At 49.1% G+C, this 27001-nt stretch overlaps 1 protein-coding gene across 1 annotated transcript; it reads left to right on the plus strand.

Annotated features, from left to right (window-relative positions):
- The first annotated feature begins 14850 nt into the window (after positions 1 to 14850).
- Positions 14851 to 17051, plus strand: LOC146191989 (uncharacterized). The gene has a single exon (XM_084600021.1). It carries the CDS (start codon positions 15409 to 15411, stop codon positions 16813 to 16815), a length of 1407 nt encoding a protein of 468 aa, XP_084456147.1. The 5' UTR covers positions 14851 to 15408; the 3' UTR covers positions 16816 to 17051.
- The last annotated feature ends 9950 nt before the right edge of the window (positions 17052 to 27001 follow it).

A 27001-nucleotide genomic window follows, 5' to 3' on the forward strand; every position in this document is an offset into this window, starting at 1 on the left:
GTGGGATGGCTATTTTCCTTTTTATATAAAACATCCTACATTAGGCTTTTCTTGGGACCTTCATACCAGAATGCTATAAGGCACGGCTGGTCAAGCAAAACGTTCCCGCAATGCTGCTGCCAGCTGCTGTGAAGAGCTTAAATCATTTCATTGTGGAAAAGCTGGCATATGTTGAGATTGGAGTGAAGAGGTAAGCTGCTACCTTACAACTTAAATTTGCAGTGAAGCCCCATCTGCAATCAGCCTTACTGCACACCCTTATGACAAAACCATACTCCATATTTAAGGGTTTTTTTTAACTGAACATGAACCTAATAAAACAATATTAGTTTAACCATTCTAAGTCCTGGTTTGACTGTTAGTAATTTAAATTGATTTTATGTACTGTTGAAATTTAATCTGAAAGGGTGTCTGGTAAGGACATTTTCTGAAGAATGAAGTCATTGCAGATCTCTAAGTAAATTACACTTCCAGCTCTGATGCAAGAATTATTGGTTAGGCACATTCTAATTTCCTTAGTAATATGCCAGCCTTGAACATTGCACTTTTTTCCTTACTTTTCAGGGTATAAAATGCTGTAGATGACCAGAGATCATGGCCAGTGCAGTAAGATGAAGTGGCAGCTGGGTGATGGATGCTGCATGATATGCAATAAATGGTGTACACTCTGTGGCTGACATTTCCAGGAAATTATTGAAATGCACTATCCTGTGTATATGGCTTTTGGTTTATCTGAAAACTTGCCAGTCAAGCCATGGCAGTCTGTAGAGTCTCTTCAATCTGGCCGTCACTCAGCATAAATGCTGTGATGCAGGTGAGGGATGTCGGCCAGTAGCTTGGGCAAGCCTATCAGTGCAACGTTAAAAAGCATCGGCGAAAGTACGGAGCCTTGCAGTGTACTACAGTTTCCCGGAGAGATGATGGAAGGATCTCCAGTGCCGGCTTTAAGTTGCACTGTGCGGTCGGTAAGGAAGTCTCGGATGTACGCATACGTATGCAATGCCTGACACTGAGAGCCTGAAGTTATTGAAGTGTCGCTTCATGGAGGAAGTTGTCGAATGCCTTGGCAACATCGAGACCGACGATGACTTTCGTCTCTAGTGTGCATCTCATAACTACCTGATGGTGGAGAAGAAGCATAATGTCCAGGGCCGCTAAATGAGTGCGGAAGCCGAACATTGTGTCTCGTAGAAGATGGCCATCTTCGCAGTATCATAAGAGTCTGGTATGGATAGCGTGTTCCATCAGCTTCCCGACGCAGGACGTGAGAGATGGGACGCAGGTTGGCCAAGATTGGTGGTTTGCCCGGCTTGGGGATGAAGACTAGATTGGCGCATTTCCACTCCTGGGGTATAGTACCGCTATCCCAACATAGTCGGGATAGCGGTATCCCAAGATAGTCGGTAAGAGCATGAATGGATGCATCGTCTAGATTCCAGAGCATTTTATATGAAATGCGGTCGGGGCTGGCTGCCGAAGTCGTCTTGAGGCAATTGAGTTCTGCTCAGACCTCTGCAAGAGTGATTGGAGCGCCTAGGCCTGGATTGTCCTCACCTTGATAGAAGGGGATGTTGGTTGTTGGTTCAGGGCGGATATAAGTATTTATAAGGTCTTGTTTGAGCTCGTCTGGCATGCCAGGATAGTGGTGAACGATTCGCTCGAGCTGTTGGCGTGTTTGGAATTTGCTTCCAGCTGGGTCGAGTAAATGTCGAAGGAGGTTCCACATGTTACGAGCGTTTGGAGTCTTGTTAATCTGGCCGCAAATGTTGTGCCAGCTCTGTCGAGTGAGTTCGATTGTATGATTTTCGATATTCGTGTGCTCACGTGCCTGTCTACGTCGGATATCGCGGTCCCATTTCCGAGTGGCGAGTAGAGCTTCGAGAGGCTTGTGCTCCCACAGACTGGCGTAGCTACCGTCGCAGTGTGGGACTGTGTTCTCTAACTTGACGGTTTCTGTGGCGTCGGCCACTTTTTTTACAGTTTCGTTTGTCCTCGCCTTGATGTCAGTAATAGCAGGAGGTTTATTCTGCTGCTTCGTGTGCATTCAGAAGGAGTCCCAGTCAATCACCTGAGCCAGCCGCGTGCATTGCCTGGTGGGCTCGTTTATGATGATTTCGAGCACAAAGAGATCACTCCCGAAATTTTCTTGAGTGTTACATGAAGTCGCTTTAACCAGGCTGCGGAAAGTCAGCGGCACTTCCGTCCCATCTAATTCGCCCGACCTTCTTACACGTGAGGGCGAAAGGAGGAAAGAAAAAGCTGAGAGGAGGACTTCTCCCTTTCTCTCGCTCTTATGACGCAACGTCACCGCTGCGCCGCCTGCGCGAGGTCGCCGCGGAGCCGCGCCAGTTGCGTCTTTGCACTCGCGAACGGTTGTAGCCGTTAAGACGTCGCTTGGTTTGAACAGACCAAAAGTAAACATGAATTCTGTGCGCGTTGCCTTATCGACCACAATCGCGGTAGCTCTTTGCGGCTTTTGTATACTATACGCTGTGCATGTCTCGTGCTGGCTCTTCACCCTACGTGAGGCAAACGGCGTTTGTCCTTGCAGCTGCAGTTGGATCCGTCTCCTGTCTTTTCAGCAGGATGTGGTGGCTTATTACTGTCGGTGACAGCCGCAGTGGTTTGTGTTGTTGAACTTGCTACCTTCATGTGCTGTGGGGACGTGAAATAGCGTTTCGAAGACTATGCTTCTGTCTGTGTTGTTTCTTCAGAGCTGCTTTTTTTTTTTTTCGAGGGAGCGAAACAAGACTGGCGACAGAGTAATCCGATTAGACGATTTGGGATGGTCGGGAGACGACGCATCGTGAGTAGTTGTGGACCAAACACAGCAGTGAGAATGCCCTTGAAGTTTTTCCGGTGCAGGCTGGTGGCCCTGTGTGTAAACTTTTGCAGCTGTAGTGACGACTAGTGTAACGTTGTTAGTCACTTGCGATTGGATTTCTCAGCAGTACCCCTTTCCCCATCTTACGGTGTCGTTTTTAAAATGAGAGGTGTGCGAATGCTAGCTCAGTCATATTGGTGCAAGCATGTCCAGCCACCACCACAAATGCTTCGTCTGTGGCTGCCCCAACACCGGCCGAAACAGCACCTTGAGGTTCTTCAGAGTGCCCAAAGACCACAGGTGAGCGTTATTCATTTAATGGTTCTTATTCCATTTAGCAAACAATTAGCGCACTGTATCGATATGCAGACAGCCAGGCATTCAATTTGTAAACATCAGAAAGTAGCATATATCTGTTTTCAAAGGAGTGAAATTGCCGTGACAGCTGCAAAGTTCGTTTGCACCTGCGCCTACGATGATTACATGTAATCTTGTGTCTTGCAGACCCGCGTTTCATACGTGCTGTGACGCAAAGCCATAAATATATTGAGGGCTTTTTATTTCCTTTTTTTACTTAAATGAAAAGGTATTATTTTTTATAGACGATTGTAGGAAAGTACTGTACGTATTTGTGTATCTGCAGTCCGCGCTGAAGCAGCTTTTACGCGGCAGCATAGGGAGCCGTTAATGCTAAAAGCTCGTCATCGCAAGTCGTTTTGTTGTCTTCAGTCAGTCGCGAAAAATCGCAGAAACTTCAAATGTAGTTATTTGATCAAAGTAAACTTGTATACAGCAAAGTATTGTATATAGGGTGCAGCGGAATTTTTTTTTTAAATGTTATTGCCTCAGTGCGTAAAGGAATGTGCAAAAAGAAAATTAAAATGGGTGGAAAAAATGCATTGTTTTGTATAAAATTCATTTTCATGTCTGGCTTCATTCAGGAAGACAAAAAAGGTATTGTAAGTAATGCCAGTATTAATCTTTGGAAGTTAATGCTAAAAACTCGGTGTCGCAAGTCGTTCTGTTGTCTTCAGTCCGTCGTGAAAAATTGCAGATATTTCAAATGTAGTTATTTCATCAAAGTAAACTTGTATATAACAAAATATAGTGTATAAGGTGCAGAGGGAATTTTTTCTTAATAATGTTGTTGCCAGGGTAAAAGAAAATACAAATCGGTGTAAAACATGCATTCTGTTGTGTAAAATGAAGGATGTCTGGCTTCACTCAGGAAGATAAAAATGGTATTGTTAGCAATGCCAGTATTTTTCTTTCGACAGGTTCGAAGCATACATCGACTTTGCTGACCGGCATGAGTTGGCGGGCATGCCAAAGCAGAAAATCAACGAGTCTCGCCGCATTTGTGTGGCGCATTTTCAAGTGGCGAACTACACATACCCGGTCAAACCAAGCTGCTGTGGTCTGCAGTGCCATCTGTGGGACTTGAAGCTGCCCATGCAGAGAGCCTGGCAGTGCAAAGTAAGTGTGCGAATGTAGGATATGCATATGTAATTTATGTAATTCAGGTTTGGAGAGCAAAAACCTCGAATATTTGGGGATTTGTTTCATTGCTGCAAATTACATTGCACAACCTGTGAGGGAACTTGGTGCATCTTTGCCGCTTTATGTTGCCCTTAGATATGAGCAAAGGGCACCCCTGTTATGATTTAGATCTTATGCAATGAATTTTGCAGGTGCTCTTGCTAGCCCACAGCAGGCCTCAGGACAAGGATCACCTGGAGCACTTGCAAGTATGTTTGCCTTTCCTTTTCCCACTATCCTTGTTATGGAGCTCAAGTGTTTCTACAGTTAGTATAGGCCTTTATTGTGCTCTAGAAAGGCAATTTTTTTCAGCAAACAGTGTGTTCATTAGTAATAACCTTGACCAGATATTTGAAATCATCACTCAGTATTTTGTGCAATGGCGATGTTTAGGTTGTTGAAACATTTCATGGAAGTCTAGTGCAGTGGTGGGAATTTTTGGTTTCCTACCCTTAGTTTAGTTCCAGTTTAACAAACATTCTCTGGAGTGTGATAAACCAGTGGTCCACTCATACACACCCTTTACCTTCTGCTATGCCTAAGTGAACAGCACTAAGGCATATTTTAACATGATGGGAACTAATGTTACCCTCCCCTGTTCAGGTACATTCCCACATCCAGAGGTGCCAGCTGATGGGGGCCCAACATCTCTTCCAGGACCCTCTGGACTGTGCCAAAGTAAGGAATGCCGAATAGCAATTGTGACCTCATGCTTTCTGTTTGTGGAACTTGTTATACTTAACAGTTGCTCTGCGAAACTCAAAAACAATTTGTTGATTTTAAATGCATAACTTAAACAGGCAGTCTGTTGTTCACCTACAAATCGTTATTTGCTGGGACTTTCACAATACACTACGTAGAGCAAATTTCAGTTATCTCATTTTGCTGAGGCCCAAAATCATCAAATATTCTCTGCTGCACTATGCTTAATTCCTAGAGGATTTTACATCTGTTAATTGCACTTGCTTGAATTGTTGCACTTGAACGTAGCAGTAACTTGGAATGCGCAACATAGATGCAAGAGCAGTTTTCCAAAAGAAAAAGGGTTAATGTCACTTTTGCTGCTTAGGCTGGATTTGGCATGCATTATCGTATGGTACACTTAAACTAAAAAGTGTTTTGAAACAGCTGTTCGAAGTGTACTTTTTTTTTCTCACAGGGACGCCTACCTCATCCAACATCGGTGGCCAACAGCTTCAGTGTAAGTTCACTTTCTTCCTCATTTCAATGACAACGAATAACTGCACATACACAGCACACAAACGGCATGGGTGCTCATGTTTGTTTTGTTTGTTTTGTCTGGTGTATGGATGGGCTGTTATTGGCTGTCATGTTTGACAATGAGCCTGTATTACTACCTTTTAGAAAATGGTCAGTGTAACAATTTCATATGACCTAGACACACGGGATTCAGTATAATTTGCAACTTTTACAATGAAGTGACATGTATAACAAACAATTGTGGAGGGGCTAGGTGGTTCATTATAAAGGCACTAGACTCTAATATTTTACTGTATGACCTCTGTGTTATACAATATGACAGATATTATGATCAGCGATGCAGTTGCAAAATAAATTTGAAGCCCTTGGCATATAAATGCCATACTTGAGCATCACACAGTGAATGGCAATTCGTGCAGTTCTGATTTCGCACTTACTCCACTTCTAACTGAGTGCAAATTGTTTCTTTTTCCAGCTACCACATCTGTTCGCTGCGGAAAGAAGCGGAAGGTGTTCACACCATCCACAGCACGGGTCATGTCGAAGCTGCGGTCCGACACAGTCAGGTATCGGAAGGCTTTGTTTAGATCGCGAATGCAAAAGAGTCTTCTAAAGAAGGTTAACAAGAGGAACGCCCTGGAAGCATTGAGGTCATACCTGACTCCAGAGTTCTACCAGCTCTTGGACAGTCAGATTCTGCTCCAAGGTCGCAAAAGGAAAGGGAGGAGGTGGCCACAGGTTATGAAAGAATTTGCTTTAAGCACTTTCTTTCATAGCCCAGCGGCCTAACGACACCTTTCAAAAGTGCTTGCTTTGCCATCCGCGAGGTCCCTTCTCAGTTGGTTGTCTGAGGTGCCAATGACACCTGGAATTATTCCAAAAGTTATTGAGGTACTCAAAGACGCAACTTCACATTGGCTTTTGAAGGATCGGGCTTGTGTAATCATGTTTGATGAAATGTGTGTTCGCAAAATGTACAATTTGACCAAAACAAGGATGCAGTGATTGGCTTTTCAGACAACGGCACAGAGAGGACGCCGAGTGTTGCAAACACAGCATTTGTCGCCCTCCTTTCTGGAATTTCAAAACCATGGGTGCAGCCCTTGGCGTTTGCAGTGGCTAAAACAAAGCTGCATACTGTCGAGATCAAACAGATGATGTTTGCATTTGATTGTGCAGCTCCATGATGCTGAGCTGTGATCAGGGGACAAGCAATGTCACACTGTCAGAGTTATTGAATGTGTCTCCAGAAAGGGCATTCTTTCTGGTGCAGGGACGCAAGGTTCATTTCTTGTTTGACACACCGCATTTAATCAAGTGCACAAGAAATAACCTTCATGCCCCTCACAATCTTCACATTGGAAGTGATGTTGTACAATGGAGACACATTGTGAACTTGTATCAAAGCTCTGACCCGATATGAATGAGATTGGCACGGAAACTTACTGGCAACCACATTTATAAGAGGCCTTTTAACAGCATGAAGGTTAAGCTCGCTACACAAGTTCTGAGCGAATCTGTGGCAGTGGCACTGCTAACCATGATTGCTTTGGGTAAACTGCCTGGGACCGCCAAATCTACAGCAGACTTCATTGATCGCATTGACAAGCTATTTGACTGCCTCAACAGCAAGACCACCACCGCCAGACCTGGCAAGATGGACTTTGCCATCAGTGCTGACTCTGGGCATGTGGAGTTCTTGCGTGAGGCAATCCAATGGCTTCAGAGCTGGAGATTTGACAGCCCCAGACAGCCTCACACAATCCGTAGCTAGCTTTTCACTGTGCAGGCTGCCCTCATGCTGTGGGAAGACCTCTCTCAAAATTTTGACTTTACTTGCCTCCTGACTTGTTGCCTGCAGCAGGACCCACTTGAGAACCTTTTTGGCTCTGTGAGAAGGAGGCATGGCTGTAATGAACATCCTAATGTGTTTCAGTTCATTGCTGCTCTGAAACACAATTCCCTTGGGAAACTGATTAACCTGGCTTCTCGTGGGAACTTCGATGTCCGGGACACGTACATGCTAGCACGCCTATCATGTGCTGGTACTGGCCCAGATTTGAGCTCTGCTGTAGAAGCAGAGGTGCCCAGTTCCTGTGAGACGTCAAGTGGCGACCTCCTGGATGCTGCGGAGCAGAATGCTCTTTACTGCTTTGCAGCCCACCTTGTGCAGCAATTCCTCAAGAACCAGCCTTCGGACTGCATCTGTAGCCAGTTCCTGAGGAGTGAGGATGAGGCGCTAACAGGTTCTCATCAGTACCTAGCAATGCTTCAGGGTCATAGTGAGCAAGGGAGGCTCTTTGGCGACCTGCCAGTGCCTTCAGAGTCATTTTTTGAAGCCGTGAAGGGAATGGAGGAAGATTTCATAGAGAATATAGGTGTTTTAGCACATCTGCATGGTGTGACACAAACGCTTGGTGAGGTGCTTGGCAGCAGGCTTCCTGCACAAATGTTCTGTTCAGAATACTGCCATAGTGCTCTACTGCAGCAGTTCTGTCGTTCGAGACTGCTGCTGCACATACGGCAGGTAAATCAAGTGCTGCGAAAGCAGCGTGACAGGAAGTTTGCTGCAAAAAAAAAAAAATGTCCAAGGTGGCGCCTTAGGGAATTTTCCTCACCATCTCATCTGACAGTAATGAAATGCATGTAATTTTGTCTCAAAATATTAGGCATAGAGGTCATAATAGGAATGGTCTGGAATGTGGCTTATGGGACGCAGTACCACAGAAATTCATCAAATAAGTTTAGGTAACTTGTAGATGAAGTGCACTCATGTCACAAAGAAAAAACTTTGTCATTCTTCGCTGTCAAAATGTTGCAATCCTGATAAAATTTTGAGCAGGCATTTTTGTGCTCAGCCACTTGGTAACAGAGCCACTAAGCTGAAAGAAGGGCTCCAGATGATTTCGACCCCCTAAGGTTCTTTAACGCACTTTGCCAAAATGCAACAACCACTTCAGCAGGGCTGAGACTCGTTTTTCGAGCCAGCAGCTGAGAACCATAGCCACTAAATCACCACAGCAGCTTGGGTGTATTGTGACATATCTGGTGCAACATGCATATGAATCTGTATGAAATTTTTCTCTATGCCCTTCATGTTGTGTCGGCAGCTGCAAGCGCTTTTCATTTTGCCTACTCAGTCGTGAGCGCTGTTATTTGTCACCTTCTGACCCGTGCTACCAGGTTTTTTATGCTTTGTGGTGTTCATTGCACCAGTTTACTTTCAGTGCTGGCGCGGTAGATGCTGAAGCATGTCCTTTCCTTCACTTTTGATCCAAGCGTGTCCTTCACAGTTTGTTTTCTTCATTTACGTTTCGTTTTCTGTGATGTGATGGTTACTGAAGTTACAGGTGCCAGTAGCTTGATCTATTTAATCTTTCTTACTAGCCTTGTGAGAACCACCAAGCTGTTCTGTACAGTAACTGGTTTTATGTGAGGTGCCTTTTTTTTTTAAGGTTCCTTGATGTGAGGACGTATCATTTGGAGCATTTTTGTGCTTGGTCAATGCTAATACTTCCGCTGACGGGTATTATCTGTTGCCTTTAAATGCTGTTTATCACATTTTTGCCTTGTGCTGTTTATTAGAACGTCCGATTTGTAGTGGTTGTGCTACAATGGGCTGCTTAGTTAGAGGTCGAGCTGTCTCTTGTAATGAGGCTTTGATGATTTCTGCAGCTGAAAAGGCAGTCTGCAGAAAATATTTTCTTGCATGACAGCTTCCACTGGGGGCTGGGGAGGGGAAACTAGGGGGAAACACTGAAAAATTCCAAACCTTTTGATCTTCCCCCCCCAAGTTGTTGAATAGAATGAAGAAATCTTCCTCTTTCTTTGCTTTTCGTAAGCTGGCAAAAAATTACTTTCGAGAAGATGCATAAGTGTTCCCTTTTTTTTTTTCTTTTTTTGTTCAAGCAATTGAACGTTCATTTTTGTTTTCCTCTTTATATACTGTTAATTTCTGTACATATAGTTCATAAGTGTTTTCTATTGCACTCCATTGTTCTGTGATCCCATTCTGCCTGTTTACCGTGAAATTATTGCCGAAATTGGAAACTTTTGTACCACAAACATTTGCATTGTTTTTTATATTGTTTCTGTTCTTTAGTATAAGGGCTCCCTGCTGTTTGGTCCCGTGGACTCCTCTGCGTGGCGCAGCAGTGACGTAGCACCGACACCCTGGATTTGCATCCCGGTGGCCGAGGCAGGGACAAACCTTTCAGCCCAGGCGTGGCCAGCAATTGAGGCAGCAACACTTACACCGCCCAGGACGTCAGCCACGCGGCTTCAACATATGGGTGACCCGGATCAGCACTCTGCTGCCATGGACACCGGGGGCAACAACGAGGTATCTGACGCAGATGACGAAGACACCGGACGCGTCGGCGATGACTGGTTTACTGTCAAAACCGTGCGCCAACGGCGCGCAAAGAGAGACTACTGCTGCAGCAACAGCAAGAGTCCCAAGCCACCAATGAAATGAAAAAACAGCCACAGCAACGCCGACAAAAGCAGCAAATGCCACCACCCCTCCCAATTTACGACCTCAAAACTGTGATAAGATCCCGAGACGGACTTACGAAATTGGACAACACATCAAATCGCCCTAGCCATCGGTGCTGCAGCACAGCTTCCGGCAGAAATCCGGCGCGAACTACCGTAAAAACCCGCGTATAATACGAACCCGAATATAATACGAGGTGAAATTCTGGAGACGCGAAATGGAAAAAAAAGTTTTTACCGCATATAATACGAGAGAGAAAAAAACAAGACATTTATTGAAATCGGACCTCACACTTCAATCACTTTCATCTTCAGCAGCGCTTTCCTCGGAAATTTCTTTGTCGGACAAATCATCCCACAGGTACTCATCTTCTGTGCCATCGAGGGCGTTTGAGATGCCGCACTTCTTAAACGAACGGCGCACAAGCTCCTCTGGGATGCTTGCCCACGCGTCCACAATCCATTTGCACAGCGTGGCTGGCGATGCTCGCTTCAGCCGCCCGGCCGGCGTCACTGCAGGCTCACCTGACCGCATCCATTCCGCGTAGCATCGCTTGACTGCGTCCTTGAAGGGTTTGTTGACACAAACGTCGAGAGGCTGAAGTTGTGAGGTCATCCCACCCGGAATCACAACAAGTTCTGTGCGGCAGTCGCTTAGCAGCCTCTTCACCGAGTCGGCCAAATGGCAACGAAACGCGTCCAGCACGAGGATGGATGGAAAGGACAACAGTGCACCGGGCCGTTTGCACCACACTGACTTCACCCAGTCGAGGACAAGATCCTCGTTCATCCAACCTTTTTCATGGCATCTCACGATGACATTCTTCGGCAGCTCCTCACCTTTCGGCATTGTCTTGCGCTTGAAGATGACATAGGGCGGGAGCTTGCGGCCGTCTGCCGTGCACGATAGCATGACTGTAACCCGCGTCTTCTCGTTTCCAGTAGACCGGATACAAACTTGTTTAGAGCCCTTCTTATGGACGGTGAGGGGCGATGGCATGTCCAGGTAAACCGGCGTCTGGTCAGCATTGCCTATTTGCCCCAGCTGAAAGTTTTTGGTCTTTCGCAAAGAAATCACGTGGCGCTGAAAAGCCACCAGCAGCTCTTCGAAGGATTCGGGCAGCTTTTGTGAAATCGAGGTTCGCCGGCGTAGCGAGAATCCAGCACGGCACATATAGCGATGTATCCAGTGCTTGCTTGCTTTGAAGGCGGAGCTCGGAATTCCCTTTTCCCTTGCAAGCTCCCTAGCTTTTGCCTGCATAAGCTCTACGCTCACAGCTAGATGCGATGCTCGCTGTTCTCGTACGAACTCCGTCAGAGCGAGTTCAATTTCCGGGCATGCGCCATTCTTTGGCCCGCGAAAGCTTCTTCGCATTCCCTTGCACGCGAAAAGGGCTTCTTTCTGTCGTCGCCATCCGCGAATGCTTCCCTCGGTGACGCCAAACTGCCTCCCGGCCGCACTGTTGCCGATGTTTTCAGCAACTAAAATCACCTTTCTCTTAAAAGCAGCCGAGTACTGTTTCCGAGACCCTGGCATCTTGCTCGTTCACTTAAAGAAAAAAGCGTGCACTTTTTCGCGAACCGTGGTTTGCACGAGAGCACATGCGCTGATGCTGTGCACACTCGACGACCCAACAACGAAGAGACGACACCTCGACGTCGTGGCCACTGCGGGGTGCGGCCACGTTAGGGCAACGAAGCCAAGCCGTAGCCGCACATTGATAACAAAGCCAAGCCGTAGCCACGCGGCAACGAAACCAAAACTTCTCGCAAAACTTTGACATTTTGGTTGGGATCCGCAAATAATACGAGGCGGAAATTTGGAACGCTGAAAGTTGGAAAAAAAACTCGTATTATACGCGGGTTTTTACGGTAATAATCCGAGTAAGACCAGAACAAAACCTGGCGGTCATCAGCACCCCGAGTGAAGAGCTCACTCACCGGCTACGCGGTATCAGCTCGCTAGACTTCGGCAACAAGCAATATGAAGTCGTCGCGTACGTGGCAACCCCGGAAGCCTCATGCAAAGGGGTGATCATGGGCGTGGAGGAGGGAACCAGCATTGACAACCTCATGGCAGAACTGCAAGTAAAAAACACGAAGATTCTACACGCCAGAATGTTGGGAAAATCCACCGCCGCCCTGATCACCTTCGAGGGATTCCACGTCCCTTACTACGTGAAATACGGCGGCACCGAATATCGATGCCGGCCACACAAACCCAGGCACCAAGTGTGCAGTGTATGCCTCGGCATGGGCCATAGGGCAGAGGTGTGTCCCAACCCGGAAAAAACAAGATGTGCCAAATGCGGCACAAACGATCCCGGAGAAAGTCACCAGTGCCAAACCTGCTGTATCAATTGCGGCGGCGAACATCCGGCCACGGATCCCCGCTGCCCAAGCCGACAGCGGAAGCCCTTCAACAAGAAGTTGGCAATAGCACACAATCAGCAAAAAGAATCCCAACTACAAGGGAGTGCCTCGAACGGTCCCCCAGCACAACACTCAAACCGGGAAAATCAGCACCAGTCGCGCAGCAACGCCCACGACGTGGCAGCTGCAGTGACAGCGACGACGGGAGGCTCGCACCCAGAAGGCAACCGTGAAACACTTCAGGAAAAGAAAGGCCCGGGGACGGACTCTACTGCGCCACCACCCCAACAACCTAGCACCGGTCGAGGGTCCCGCTGGGAAACCCCGACACGGCAGCCCCCGTCCAAAAACAAGGGCTATGAAAATCGAAGCCATCTGAAGGTGAGCTTGACAGAGCAATTCCCTCCTCTCCTTTTCCCCAAAGCCACCCCTCCCAATTCAGACAAATCACGCAAGCCACAAACAAACTCCACTAAAAATTCTCACATCTCCTCATCACAACCTAACACCAAACCCCTCACTCCACTAACGGTTGAAAAAACAGCGCCACTTGCTCCTCCCTCCCCAGATCTCTCTATCGAAAAGATTCAAGCTATGATAGACCGGTCGATGGAGGCCATGACCGTTACTCTTCGAGCCGAAACAAAAACGATGGTAGAGAGCCTCCATGAGGAAGTCAGGAGGGAAAGGGAAGATACATTCGAACGACTTCTCCAACATATTGACCAGCGAATGCAACAACAGATGCATCAACAGACGGTGCTGTTGTGCCAGTTTCTCACGACAGATCAACAACCCCCTACACTCTCCCCTCCGGCACAGCGTCCGCCTGAGGTAAATCTCCCGGTAGACACGCACGGCGAGTGCGACAACCGTGAAGCACGACGCCTGCACCCATGTGCGCGACCGCCTCCCACCTCACTGATCGTCGCTGCCACTGCACCAGCCCTATCGACGGCAGCCAACACTGGCACCGCCGATACCGCGATAACTTCACCACAGGCATCAGTCAAGCCATATCTGATGCCTCCGCTTCATAATCACCAACAACAACAACAGCATAGATAGCAGCCTTGAATAAAAAACTAAAACAAAAATACAAGTAGGCCATCCGCCCATTCGGCTATGGCAGTGGAACTGTCGAGGATACCGACGCCAGAAGGGACTCCTCACACAGTACCTAGCAAGTCTATCTAACCCTTCCTCCCCGCTTCCCCTTCCAGATATAATAGCAATGCAAGAAGTAAACTGCGAACCCACCCTCACAGGCTTCACAGCACACGCCAATAAGCCAAGAATGCACGACGAAGCAGACACTACGCCACCCAAAGTAGCCACCTTAGTATCCAAGCACCTCACCGCTATAGAACACACTATCGAGAACACGCACATCGCGCACGTTCTGCTCGAGGTGGTTCCCGCCAAACGCAATCAGGCATCCCTGTTCATCCTTAACTTGTACAGTCCACCTAAAGGAGGGAAACGGGATGCATTCGACGAAATAATAGAAGCGACCCTAAAATTAGCCAGCAAGAGAAATCAAATTATAATTGTGGGAGACTTCAACGCAGCCCATCCAATGTGGGGCTACGAATCGGAGACCCCGAAAGGCCGCAAACTTGCCCTGACTATCGCCAGAAATCAACTCACCTTACTAACGGAACCGGACAAACCCACCCGCATGGGAAACAGTGTAAACAGGGACACGTGCCCCGACCTCACACTGGCCAGAGCAAATACCCCGAGCACGTGGTCGAACTTAGGAGAGATGTTGGGTAGCGATCATTACATAATAACCGCCGATATTGAAACAGCCGGCACCCGCAAGGTTGGTCGCAAGATAAGATTAACCAACTGGGACTCCTTCCGCCGGGATCGACAGACAGGAGGGACCGCGACGGAGAGAGGGTGTAACGGGGTAAAAGGAACACCCAATCCTCCCTCACCTCTGCCCCTTCCGGAATGGGTGCAAGAAATACAAAAAGACCTATGACGAGCCACTACTACGGTCTCAGCCACTACAACTGCACCTGACGTAGACAACCACCTGCTCCACCTGTGGGAGGCTCGCAGGGGGCTCGTCAAGAGGTGGAAATGGCAAAAACACAACAGGAAGCTGAAGCTAAGAATAGCCCAAATCACTGCCGAAGCAGAGAACTATGCTGCCGAGCTGACAAATAACAACTGGCACCGCTTCTGCGACCATCTCCAAGGCACTCTCGGCATGGCTCGCACGTGGTCGCTGCTCTGCGCTTTACTAGACCCCAAACAATCCAAATCCGAGACGAGCAAGGCGATACGTACGCTCCTGCGCAAGGAACAGTATGACGACGACGCTGTCCTCGCCCAACTAGAACAGCGCTACATATGCTCTGGCCCGCGCCCCCAGTACAAGGACTACCCCTACGACGACGAGAACAGTCCGCTCGACGCTGACATAACAGAGGCCAAAGTCCGAGCAGCTCTACAGAATGTCACAAAGAATACGGTGCCGGGTACGGATGGCATTCAATACAAGGTACTTTGAAACCTGGACGACCAATCAATCTCCCAGCTGACGTCGTTCTACAACAAAGCCTGGACGACGGGAGCCCTCCCTCAAGAGTGGAAGCACGCCGAAATTACGCTCATTCCCAAACCTGGCAAACAACTCTCACTCGCAACTCTTCGGCCAATCTCGCTCACCTCGTGTATCAGAAAACTATTCGAACACATCGTATTATCCCGGCTCCACCCCCACCTCGAAGCACGAAGATTCTTTCGGACACGCTGTTTGGTTTCCGACCAAATTTATCCACATAAGATGTTATGCTGCAACTGAAGGAGGAAGTAAGGGACCATCCTAGCAAGCTGCAAACGAGGGCGATACTTGCGCTCGACTTAAAAGTGCTTTTGATAACGTTGCACATGACCTCATCCTTGACAACCTGGCATCGTCCCACTGTGGGAATAGGATGTACAACTACATCAGATCATTTCTGACGGACCGCACGGCCACCATAGGACTAGGCGAACTACGCTCCGACAATATCGCTCTTACAGGCCGAGGGACGCCACAGGGCTCGGTCCTCTCTCCGACTCTTTTCAATGCGGCGATGGCAAAACTGCCACCTCTGCTAGACAACATCCCCAGGGTTCGTCATGCTCTCTACGCGGATGACGTCACAATCTGGGTCACGGGGGGCTCTGACGGCGATGTGCAAGACGCACTTCAGGAAGCCATCGACGTGGTCCAGACGTACGCCGCTGCTGGCGGGCTAACCTGCGCAGCGGAGAAGTCCGAACTCTTGGTTATAAGCAAGAACAGCCATGGAAGGAGAAAACAGCCTCCAGAGATCGACATTTTCCTTAAAGGTGCGCCAATACCACAAGTGGAGAGGCTTCGGGTGCTGGGGCTACACCTCCAATCTAATGGTAGAGCCACACACACAGTACATCTTCTCCGCAAACAAATGTCTCAAATCACCCACATGATAAGACGGGTCTCCAACCGACGAAGCGGTCTTAAGGAGAGGGAAACGCTTCGCATAGTTCAGGCGCTCATCATCAGTCGCCTCACGTACCACCTCCCGTACCATCACCTCAATCAGGCCGAACTAGAAAACCTTAACGCGGCACTCCGGTCGGCGGTAAAGACGGCACTGGGTGTCCCTCCCCACGCGGCCACTCAACGCCTTGTTCATTTGGGCATCCACAATACGGTGGAAGAATTAATTGAAGCACAGCGGGTAGGACAAGTAACTAGACTACGAAGCACACGCACCGGACGTGCCCTACTTGCGAGACTCGGCTATCCAGCCCCCAGCGCCCCCTTACCACCAGATCCGGAGCCCATGGACCCCTTAATGAGAGCAAATATCCAAGTGGCCCCAATCCCGAAAAACGTGCATCCAGACCTTAACGCTGGCCGACGGCAGGCCCGAGTACGGGCACTTCAACGTACATTAAGAAATAATGAATTCGTATTATACACCGACGCAACGAGCTACCCCGGCAAACCTGCCGCGAGCCTGGCCGTCACGAACGATGACGGTCAGGTACAAGTAACAGGCTCCATCCTCACGACCTCGATCAGAACGGCAGAAGAGACAGCCATAGTCCTCGCCATCCGATACATCTCATCCAACCCCCTGAACAAACACCTGAAAACCTGCGCTATTGTCACAGACTCACAGGCAGCATGCCGAGCCTTCTCAAACGGTATGCTGTCTCCCAAAACCCACCAAATCCTTCGTCAGTGCAAAGAAAAGACGCAAACGCCGCTTATTCGAATACTTTGGGCACCAGGTCACGCATTCCTTTCTGGCAACGAGCGCGCTCGCCCGCGAACTAACTTGCCGGGCACCAGCAGGGAAGACTGAAAACGGCCGATTACCAGCTAATACGGAAACCGGAGAGGAAGATGCTCCGAGGCCATCATCAAGCTCTCAGCTATCAACCACCACAGAACCACTCACGTACACACTACCCTCGAATATTACAGACAACAATGAAGAACACTCCCCACACCGCACAAATCTCTCTCCAGAGCAGATGCCACTGCTTGGCGTCAACTTCAAACGCACACATTCCCGAACCTCTACCACAAACACCTTTTCTTTCCCTCGCGGTACCCTTCAATCTGCCAATCATGCGCCAGCACCAAACCAACACTATACCACTCCATATGGGCGTGTCCAAAGCCGCAAGGCTTCCCGCCCATTACCCACCCCACCGTCTCCTCTTGGGAAGCTGCTCTGTCTAGCTCACACCTGCAAGATCAGCAACGGCTGATCGAGCGGGCGTGCGGGATAGCAGCAGCTGCCGGCATCCTGGACTGAGGAGGCCGCCTGAAGTGGACACGACCACCTAATCACCAGTGCCTAGTTATTGGGTTTAAATAAATCTTTTTTCCTCCTCCTCCTCCCTGCTGTTGTGTTTGAGTGGCACTTAGGGCCTATTCAGGCAGATTTTTTTTTGCCTTTTTCCCTCTGCACCAAGGCACTCAGTTGTCTTAATTTTCCTGAATAATAAAAATGAAAGTGCATTGAATTTTATTTATTTCATGTGAACGAAACTACTGTGACAATGTGACAGTCCTGCCTTAGCCTGTACAAGATTTTCAAGTGCTTTCTGTGCCTTTAGAACACAAGTTCAAGGTTGCATTGTAAGCCAGGAAGGGTAGTGTAAATCTTTATGCATGTATTTTGGTCATATTATATCACTGTCCTTACTTGCTTCAATTACCAAGCATCAGATAATGAGACATGCATTTACTCTGCTTGCCTGCATGTTTTGCAGACATGAAATGTTTGGGTATGTGTGTCATTCATTTAGTTTCATGTCAACCATGGAAATACTGACCCAACCAGTGCTGTACGATTTGCCAGAAAACTGGGTTCTTTTACATACATATATAATGCATGCAGGAATGCACTGTCAGCGAAGCAAAATACTGTAAGCATTAAACCATGTACAGTGTCTGTGTGTGTATGTGAACTGTGAATAAAAAAAAACGATATCTGTTCTCTGCGATTCCTTGTCGCGGACGGGTACGCTTGCACGCCAGCGCGTGCGCCCCTGAGAGCGCTATGCCTGTGGTTTTTGTCTCACCATGCCGTTCCTGCAGCGAGACAATCGCACCGAAGCGTGTGAACGGTACGGTGCAGCAAGAAAACTGCAGGTAGAGCGGCTTGGCGAGGAGCGCGCGCACAGCGCAAGCACGCGAGTCGCGACGCGCGCTGCTTGCAACAACTTACCAACACCCCCTTTAGCGCACCGTTTTTTTTTTTTTGGACCGCTCCGCTATACGGCCTCCCCCGTCAAGTCCATTTCTTACGCGCCCCCTCCCGCTACGAACTCGGGCAAGGGGAGTCTGGCACCACCATCTCTGCCGTCCCTCCCCCTCACTATCTATATTCTCACCGCTCCCCTGCACAGCCCCGTTGCAGTGGTCTCTGGTCTGCTCTAGGAGACAGTTATAGGGCTGTGCCTCCCAATTCCTTCACACATCCCCCCTATTCAAGAACCTCAAGTTCTGTCATTCGTGGATGCTGGGAGGTATAGGGAGTTTGACACCCCTGCTTTAACTGCGGAGGTCGTAAAGGCAAGATCCGGCATTGTGTCATGTTGTAGGCCCATACCGTGTCTAGTGGGGTAGGACACGTCCGTAATAAGGGTCAGCTGATGCATATGCCAGTCATTCCAAAGGCGTCTGCCTTTAGCCGAGTTGTAGTGGTAACCCCAAGCGCGGTGATGCACGTTGAAGTCACCAAGGATAAGGAGGGGTTGCCCCTGTGCCAGATGATGGGCTTTGAGGAAAAGCTGACCGAAAATATCTTTATGGGCTCGAAGAGGGCTGTAGATATTTTAATGCGAAAGCATTACTTCGCTATGTTCACAGATTTTCACAGCAGTTGTAATTGAGAAGCAGCAGTTGTGAGTAATTGAGAAGTAGTAGAGGTTAATGAGTGGTGTCAATCGATAAAGGCTAATGCAATGTTGTTGCTGAGAAAATAATTAGGTCAATAAGTTAATTAGGTAATTAGAATAACTGGTTCACAACAAAGGAAAGGCACAGTATCTGCCACACTTTTTCTGTGGACACTTGAACCAGGCGTAAGGGAAGGGTAGGGAGATAGGAGTGAAAGCGGAAAGAGAGAAAGGGGTACCGTAGTGGATACGACATCAAAAATGTGACGTCACGTACGCAACCGGAAGTAGATCCGAAAAAGGGCATGGGAAGGGATTGGTGCACAGCTTGAAAGTACCGAACACTAAAATGGGCAAACAAGAAGTGAATTAAGTGACTAGAAGCAACCAACAACAGCATCTGTGCTTTCGCATTACTCCTATGCAGATTCTGCAGTGCTGTTTAATTTTTTATTTATAAGCAGACTAGTGCGACGTTTACATGAAGGTCGAGTTAATATTTCTGAGAAGACGTGTTCCGGAAAAGTTGGATGTAATTGTGTTGTAGGACAGTGAGATTTCGTTTGACGAGAGTGGCTATTCGAAGTTTTGCTCGTTCCGATAGGTATGTACTGTAACCGGCAAGTTGCATATTCTTATCGCATTCCTGGATACCTATTAGTTCAGGGCGATCACTCGCGGTGAGGAACTGCTGGAGGACCGGACGCTTGTGCGAACCCACGACAGTTCCACTGCCAGATAGTAGTGTTACCGGAGCTGCTCGCCATGATTTGGCTGGGAAAGTTGTGGGGTTGGAGCGAGTGTCGGCGCAGGAGCCGCGGGTACCACAGCAGCAAGGAGTTTGCCCTGTGCTTCTATAGCTTTACTCAGAATCTCAAATAGTTGTGTGACTTGTGAGCCGATTGTGTGAAGTGAGCATTCGCTGTGTGCTTCTAAAGCCTTGATGCGAGTTTGACTGAGGTCGCAGCTTTTGGCAAAACGCGCTTTCCAATCCTCCGCGGGTGAGTCGGCGTCGGACGTTACTTTGCATTTTTGTGCAGATCGGTTGGAAGGAGTGATATACATAGGTACTGTCTCGGATGATCCCTTTGGATGCGGGGGAGACTGTGTGTGGCCATTGGCTTTTCGAGAGCCTCTACATACTCTTAGTATCAGCTGTTGCATGGCTGCTGTCAGTTCCATAACCGCTTGTCTCTAGAGTAGTGGGAGTCCCTTCCTGCGTAATCACCGGTTCTTGACGTTCTCGTAGATCGGGTAGAGATGGTGGTAGCCCAGTTGGCTTCTGCGGAGGATGAGGAGAGGCCCGTGTCTGCTGGACGACTGCAGATGGCTCGGGTCTGGTCCGGGAGGTCTCCCGAGAGCCCATCCGTGGAGCGGGAGACTTGAGCGGCGGAAAAGAGCTCGAGCGCTCTCGGGGCTGGCGCTGCTGGTTTGAGTTTATCTGCCTCAGCATTTTGATTTTTCTCCCACTTCCTGCGCTGGACTTCGTGAGGAATCCTGAAGATTTCCCTGCAGCGACTATCGCCTGTGAGATGTTCCTTACCGCACAGGTGCAGATTGGTTTGCACGTGTGGTCTTTGGTAGGATTGGATAGTCCGCAACATCTGCATTTAGTAGTTGTGCTTGCATAAACGTCGGCTCGATGACCGAGCTCGCCACAGCAATAGCACACCTCGTACTTCTTGAATAAGTTGCATCTGTGTCGACTATCGCAAAAGTAGACCCAGGTAGGCACTTGGCGCTGAGCGAACGTGATGAGTACTGCGGTGGTATTCCCGAGCCGCCGAAAGTCCGCAATGGGTGGGTTACGGTTGTCTTGTAACTGCTTGAATGGTATTTTGATCCAGTCGGAGATCGACGCCACGAATCACCCCAAGGCTCAAACCATCGTCTGGAGTGCAGTAGACGGATATCTCATACACCTTGTTGTCGAAGACCGGTGTTACAGTTTCGGTTCGTGTTTGTTCGTGGCGCCACCATGTGCCGGCACGATAGAACTTGCGAGGCAGCAAGGCAACAAAATGGACACGGCTCGGGGAGTCATTGTTCGCTGAAAGGAGGGTGGCTGTTACTGGCCCTATGGGGCTGGGACGGCAGGCCAAGCCGCTTGCGGCAGGGGCTAGCGGGCCACCAATTTTTATCTGTTGTAGGCCGTCATTGCACCCGCCACCACTTAGGTTATGGACGATGGCTGTTGCGGCGCGCGTCTTTCTCTCCCTCTTCTTTTTCTTTTTTCTCCACTTTCTCCTATCTGCACGAGGCAGCGGAGGTGGCTCAGCTACAGAGCCAGTAGCAGGCCCATGCATTTTCTTTTCCTTCTTCCTACAGCCACAACAACAACAACAGTCGTTCGTTGCGCAGTGGAGCGCGGTGCATCATTATCCGTTTCTTGGAGCCTAGCTGTTGACGGCGACCGCCGAGTTGGTCCGCCTCTCGGCATTGCTCGGTCCACCAACTCGTAAGAAGTGGCGACGAGATTTCTTTGAGTTGCATGACCTGGCCGTTCAGCTCTTTCGACGACTGGAGCGCAGTACGCGATGACGGCGACCGCCGAGCCGGTCCGCCTCTCGGCAGAGAAAGAGGAGCCGTAGTGGAGGGCTACGGAGTAATTTCGACCACCTGGGGATCTTTAACGTGCGCTGACATCGTCCGTGTGCTGTGCGATGTCAGCGCACGTTAAAGATCCCCAGGTGGTCGAAATTACTCCGTAGCCCTCCACTACGGCTCCTCTTTCTCTCTTTCCACTTTCATTCCCACCTTCCTCCCTTCCCTTACGGCGCGGTTCGGGTGTCCACAGAGCAAGTGTGACAGTTACTGCGCCTTTCCCTTCCTGTGAACCAATTTAACTTAACTCGGTCCACCAACTCGTAACAAGTGGCGACGAGAAACAGTGAACAACTGTGTGAACTTCTTGAGCAGTTAAATTTCAAATGTGGTTGGTTGGTTGGTTCATAGGAAGGGAAAGGCGCAGTATCTGTCACACTTGCTCTGTGGACACCTGAACCGCGCCGTAAGGGAAGGGATGAAGGTGGGAGTGAAGGTGGATAGAGAGAAAGGGGGGTCGTAGTGGAGGGCTACGGAGGAATTTCGACCACCTGGGGATCTTTAATGTGCTGCTTTGGTTTTTTGAGAAACCTGGTTTTCAGATGCTTGTACAATGGGGCTGAAATTCTAGTATATCTCTAACTAGCAGTGATAGGCGCGAAAGAGCTAGGAGTGTTTTCATAAAAAAAAGAAACCGGTGATATTGATGAAATTATTAATGCAAAGCATTACATCGCTATGTTCACAGATTTCTGTCCGCAGACCGTGTCCTGTTACGTTTCGCCACCGACAAGTGTGACAGCTAACGCGGCCACCGCGTAGCATCGGGCAAAGCAGCGAGCGTTTCAGCCATTTTGGCGCCGTCCGGCCGGCCGCCCAACGCTTTCTCCCGCGGGCAACTCTCGGCGTGTTCATGTCCCGCGCCAAATGTGTGGGTGTCTGCAGGAGGTGGGGAGATGTGGTCGCGCCACCTGCGATTGAGTCATCTCGTCTTGTCTGAACTGGCAAGCTTATAAAAAGCAGCGGCAGAATTTTTATCTGTTGTAGGCCGTCATTGCACCCGCTACCGTTTCGGTGGTGGATGACGGCTGTTGTTGCGGCGCGCGTCTTTCTCTCCCTCTTCCTTTTCTTGCTTCTCTATTTTCTCTTCTGTCTGGAGGCGAAACGAAGAGGCGTCCGTGTGCTGTGCGATGTCAGCGCACGGTAAAGATCCCCAGGTGGTCGAAATTACTTCGTAGCCCTCCGCTACGGCTCCTCTTTCTCTCTTTACACTTTCACTCCCACCTTCCTCCCTTCCCTTACGGCGCGGTTGCGGTGTCCACAGAAAACAAGTGAGACAGTTACCGCACCTTTCCCTTCCTATAAATAAATCAGTCTAAAATCTTCTGTCTGCACGAGGCAGCGGAGGTGGCTCAGCGAGCCAGTAGCAGGCCCGTGCGTTTTCGTTTCCTTCTTCCTTACAGCTACAACAACAGAGACTACTTTGGAAGCGCTGTGCAGACGAAGCTAGACACCAGCTGTGTGAGAGTGTCTGTATTCTCTCCGGGTCAGCTTTTCTGCCGGTTCCTTCATAATGTTGTAGTAAAGGTTTCGTTAGAAGACGCCTCGTCTTTGCTGGGACCGTTGATGCCTTGCGCCGAGCCGCGGAGCCGCCAGGCCAACACTACCGAGGGTTGGTTGGTACAACTTTTAATTCCATCGGAAACGGGGAGTCGTGCGCCCGCGGATTAGAGGCTGGCAGGTAGCCCTTGGCTTGTTGCGGCCTCTTCCGCCAGATGGACGGTGCGGTGCTGGATCGCAGCGTCCGCGCTTCGCAGCAGGGTATCCCAGGCTTCTCTACTTGTAATATTTTGCCCTATCCCTGGAGATTGTTGGCACTCCCAAATTATGTGGTCGAGGGTCCCTCTCGCCCCACAGTGTTTGCAGAGATCATTGTCCCTAAGGTCTGGTAGCGCGTGAAACGCCCAGACCGGGTTCATGAACGTAATAGTTTGTAGCCGCCTCCACGCGGCAGCTTCTCTATTATTTAGTCTAACATCTGGCGGGGGTACCAGTCTACGTCCCAATTTATAATGGTCAATGATTTCCCCGTAATTTTGCAGACGCTCGTCGTATGCCCAGTGTTCGGGGTGCTCGACGGCTACCCGGAAGTAGAGAGCTCGGGCTAGCTCGTGAGCCGCCTCGTTACCAGGGATGGCAGAATGAGCTGGTGTCCAAATTAATTGAATTTTCCTATTTATCGTTCTTTGGGTGAGGATTTTGGCCGCCCCCGGCGATATCCTCCCCTTCCCAAAATTTTGAATGGCAGTTTTGCTGTCGCTAATTATGAACTTGGCTTCTGTTCCTACGCAAGCTAGCGCTATCGCAACATCCTCCGCAGTCTCTATGTTGCGGCCTCTGATGGTTGCCACGGATACCGGTGCCCCTCGGCCATCGACTACCGAAGCTACCGCCGCACCTGTTCTGCCACTCGCCGCATCAACTTAGACTACTTCCTTTGCTCCCATGTTCTTGAACCTTCTCGCCGCATCAACATAGACTACTTCCTTTGCTCCCATGTTATTGAACCTTCGCTCTAGAGCTTCGGCTCGTTTGGCCCTTCTTTCGACATTAAATTCTGGATTCATATTCCTAGGGAAGGGGGGGGGGATTACCAAGGCATTCCTGATTTCACTATTAATTGTGACTTTTTTTTGAGATCCCCTGTCTGCGTTGAGGCCTACTTTTGCGAGGATTACCCTGCCCGTCTCGGTCGTGCTTAGTCTCTCTAATTGGGAGACTCGCACTGCCTCCGCCAATTCTGCCCACGTGTTATGCACCCCGAGTTCGAGCAGTCGTTCGCTCGAGGTACCCATGGGCAGTCCTAGCGCCTTCTTAACGCATTTTCGAATCAGGCAGTCTAACTTCTCTTTTTCGCCGGCCTTGAAGTCCAGGTAGGGCGTGGCGTAATTGAATCTGCTTATTACGTATGCCTGGATCACTTTTCAGGTAGAACGAAAGGAAGAAGATGGTTTGCACGGTATAAAAAAGAAGAACCGTACAAGGGTAAATAGGGTACGCCTCAGGTCGCAGATAAGCCAACATTTCGACAAGTGGACTTGTCTAGTCTGGGCTATCCTTGAGGCCTCTTCCTTTAGTAGCGACCCTCCTCAAGAGCCCGAGGGTTTGCATCGCGTAACTTTCTAATTTTTTTCAGGACCTCTCTGTTATGGCCGTGGGATTGAATGACCATCCCCAAAATCCTGATCTGATCTGCTTTTGGCACCGGTTTGCCCTCCACCTGAATATGAAACTCCCCGCTATTCTTGCAGCGGAGGTACTTTGGGTTATAAACGAACAACTCAGATTTATGCGGGGAGCACGAAAGTCCCCTTTTAGCTGCGTATCGACAATGATGTCGGTCGCTGCCTGCAGGCGTTCCTCCGTACTCGCATCGCTCCCATGGTTAATCCAGAGGTTAATATCGTCCGCATACATGCTAAAATTTAGCCTCTTGATTTAGCTAAGTTTACCCGGGAGGCCACTCATTGCCACGTTGAATAGGAAAGGCGATAGCACTGAGCCCTGCGGTGTGCCTTTGCTTCCTAACTCTATCGTAGGCGATTCTAAATTTTGAAATATCATGAAGGCTTTTCTGCCCGATAAGAAGTTTTTATGTAGTTGTACGTTCTCTCCCCTACTCCGAGCACTTTGAGCCCTTCGAGGATAGCCTCGTGCCTGACATTGTCAAAGGGCTTGGTGAGGTCCAGGCCCAGGATCACTTTGGCGTCTCTCGATCGCGAGTCTATGATATCATGCTTTAGTCGGAGCATTACGTCCTGCGTGCAGAAGTGTGGTCGGAAACCGACCATTTCGTGCGGCCACAGGTTTTGCTCCATGAAGCACGTTAATCTCGTCTGTAATCTGTGTTCCAGCAGCTTCCCTACGCATGCGGTTAGGGAAATCGGTCTCAAATTTTCCAATTGCGGGGTTATTCCCGGTTTGGGTATTAGTATTATGGTTTGCTGTTTTCCACTGATCTGGCAACTGGCTCGTTTCCCAAACTTTTCCAATGAATTCGGTTAGAAGACTAATAGAGTCATCGTCCAGATTCCTTAGCATTTTATTGGTGATCCCATCGGGGCCCGGGGCTGATTTAGTTTTTAGTCTTACAATTTCCGCCCTTACCTCTGCTTCCTTGATGGGGGCGTCAAGCGCCTCATTGGGCGTGCCACCGTAGCTCGGGAGTGGGGAACGCTGGTTGTCTGCAACATACGTTTTTACTAACTTATTCGTAAACGCTGAATCGTCTCCTTCAAAGGCGTGTCTGACTTTTGCCAATCTTATTCCCGATTGAGTTTTTGAATTTGTTGGGTCCAGCAGATGCCGGAGCATACCCCACGTTTTGGAGAGATTCATGCCTCCCTCCATTTCGTCGCATCTGCTGAGCCAGTTTTGTTCGCACAATTTGATCGCATAGCTTTCAGATCCTTGTTATGCCTCGCGATTCGTCTTCTAAGATTCTTGTTCCACTTTTGTTTCTTCAGCCTGCGTTCCATGCTTTGTTTAGCGTCCCACATGTGGAACAGTCGGCTATCTTTGTCGCCTCACCAACGTGGCGTTTCAGTGCCTCCGTCCATTCCTCAATGTTCTCAATCCGTTCTAATTGCGCGGTTGCCCTGATTTCTCTAAATTGATCCCATTCCGTAATGGCCGGTTGGCACGCCCTGTGCGTCTTGATGCCCTCTTTGAAGACCGAAACGACAATGAAATGGTCACTGCCAAAATTTTGCTCAGAATTTTGCCTGTCTAAACCCTGTAAGTTTTTTGAAAATGTCAGGTCTGGGGATGTGTCCGCGCATACGCTGTTACCTGTCCTCGTTGGATGATCGGGATCCATATGGAGGGTGAGACCTAGCTCGTGCGTGTCCTCCCATAGCTGCCTACCTTTGGTGTCCTGTATAGCATAGCCCCATTCTTGATGTCTGGCATTAAAGTCACCAACGATCAGGGGCCGCGAGCCGCACGTAACAACTGGTGGCAGCGGTGGGATACCCAGGCGCGCGACCCAAACCTGATAGTCCGCAAAATCTTGTCCGCAGCAGTTGTAATTGAGAAGTGGTAGAGGTTAATGAGCAGTGTCAATCGATAGAGGGTGACGTAATGTTGCCGAAAAATAATTAGGCCAATAAGTTAATTACGTAATTAATTAGACTAACTGGTTCACAGGAAAGGAAAGGCGCAGTATCTGCCACACTTGTTCTGTGGACACCTGATTGATTGATTTATAGGAAGGGAAAGGCGCGGTAACTGTCTCACTTGTTTTCTGTGGACACCTCAACCGCGCCGTAAGGGAAGGAAAGTTGGGAGTGAAAGTGGAAAGAGAGAAAAAGGAGCTGGGTCAACAGAACCCAATTATTTATTTATATAACTACTCAGTAAATAATTAGTAATTGTTCATTGATTGCCATATCGCCATACAAGGCACGCATTCGCGCATACTGCGGAGGTTCTCTGTGATTGGTCGAGACCTCTATGACGTCATCCCGCCTCGGTCAATCAGAACTGCTTCAAAGCGGGACACTGGGTAGTGGAGGGCGATGGAGTAATTTC

Source organism: Amblyomma maculatum, chromosome 4 (assembly GCF_055883805.1).
Source record: "Amblyomma maculatum isolate TAMU_Amacu chromosome 4, ASM5588380v1, whole genome shotgun sequence".
NCBI classification, from domain to species: Eukaryota; Metazoa; Arthropoda; class Arachnida; order Ixodida; family Ixodidae; genus Amblyomma; species Amblyomma maculatum.

What these genes read in the sequence shown, in the direction of transcription:
- LOC146191989 (XM_084600021.1), top strand. Translation starts at nt 15,409, where the DNA reads ATGTACAACTACATCAGATCATTTCTGACGGACCGCACGGCCACCATA.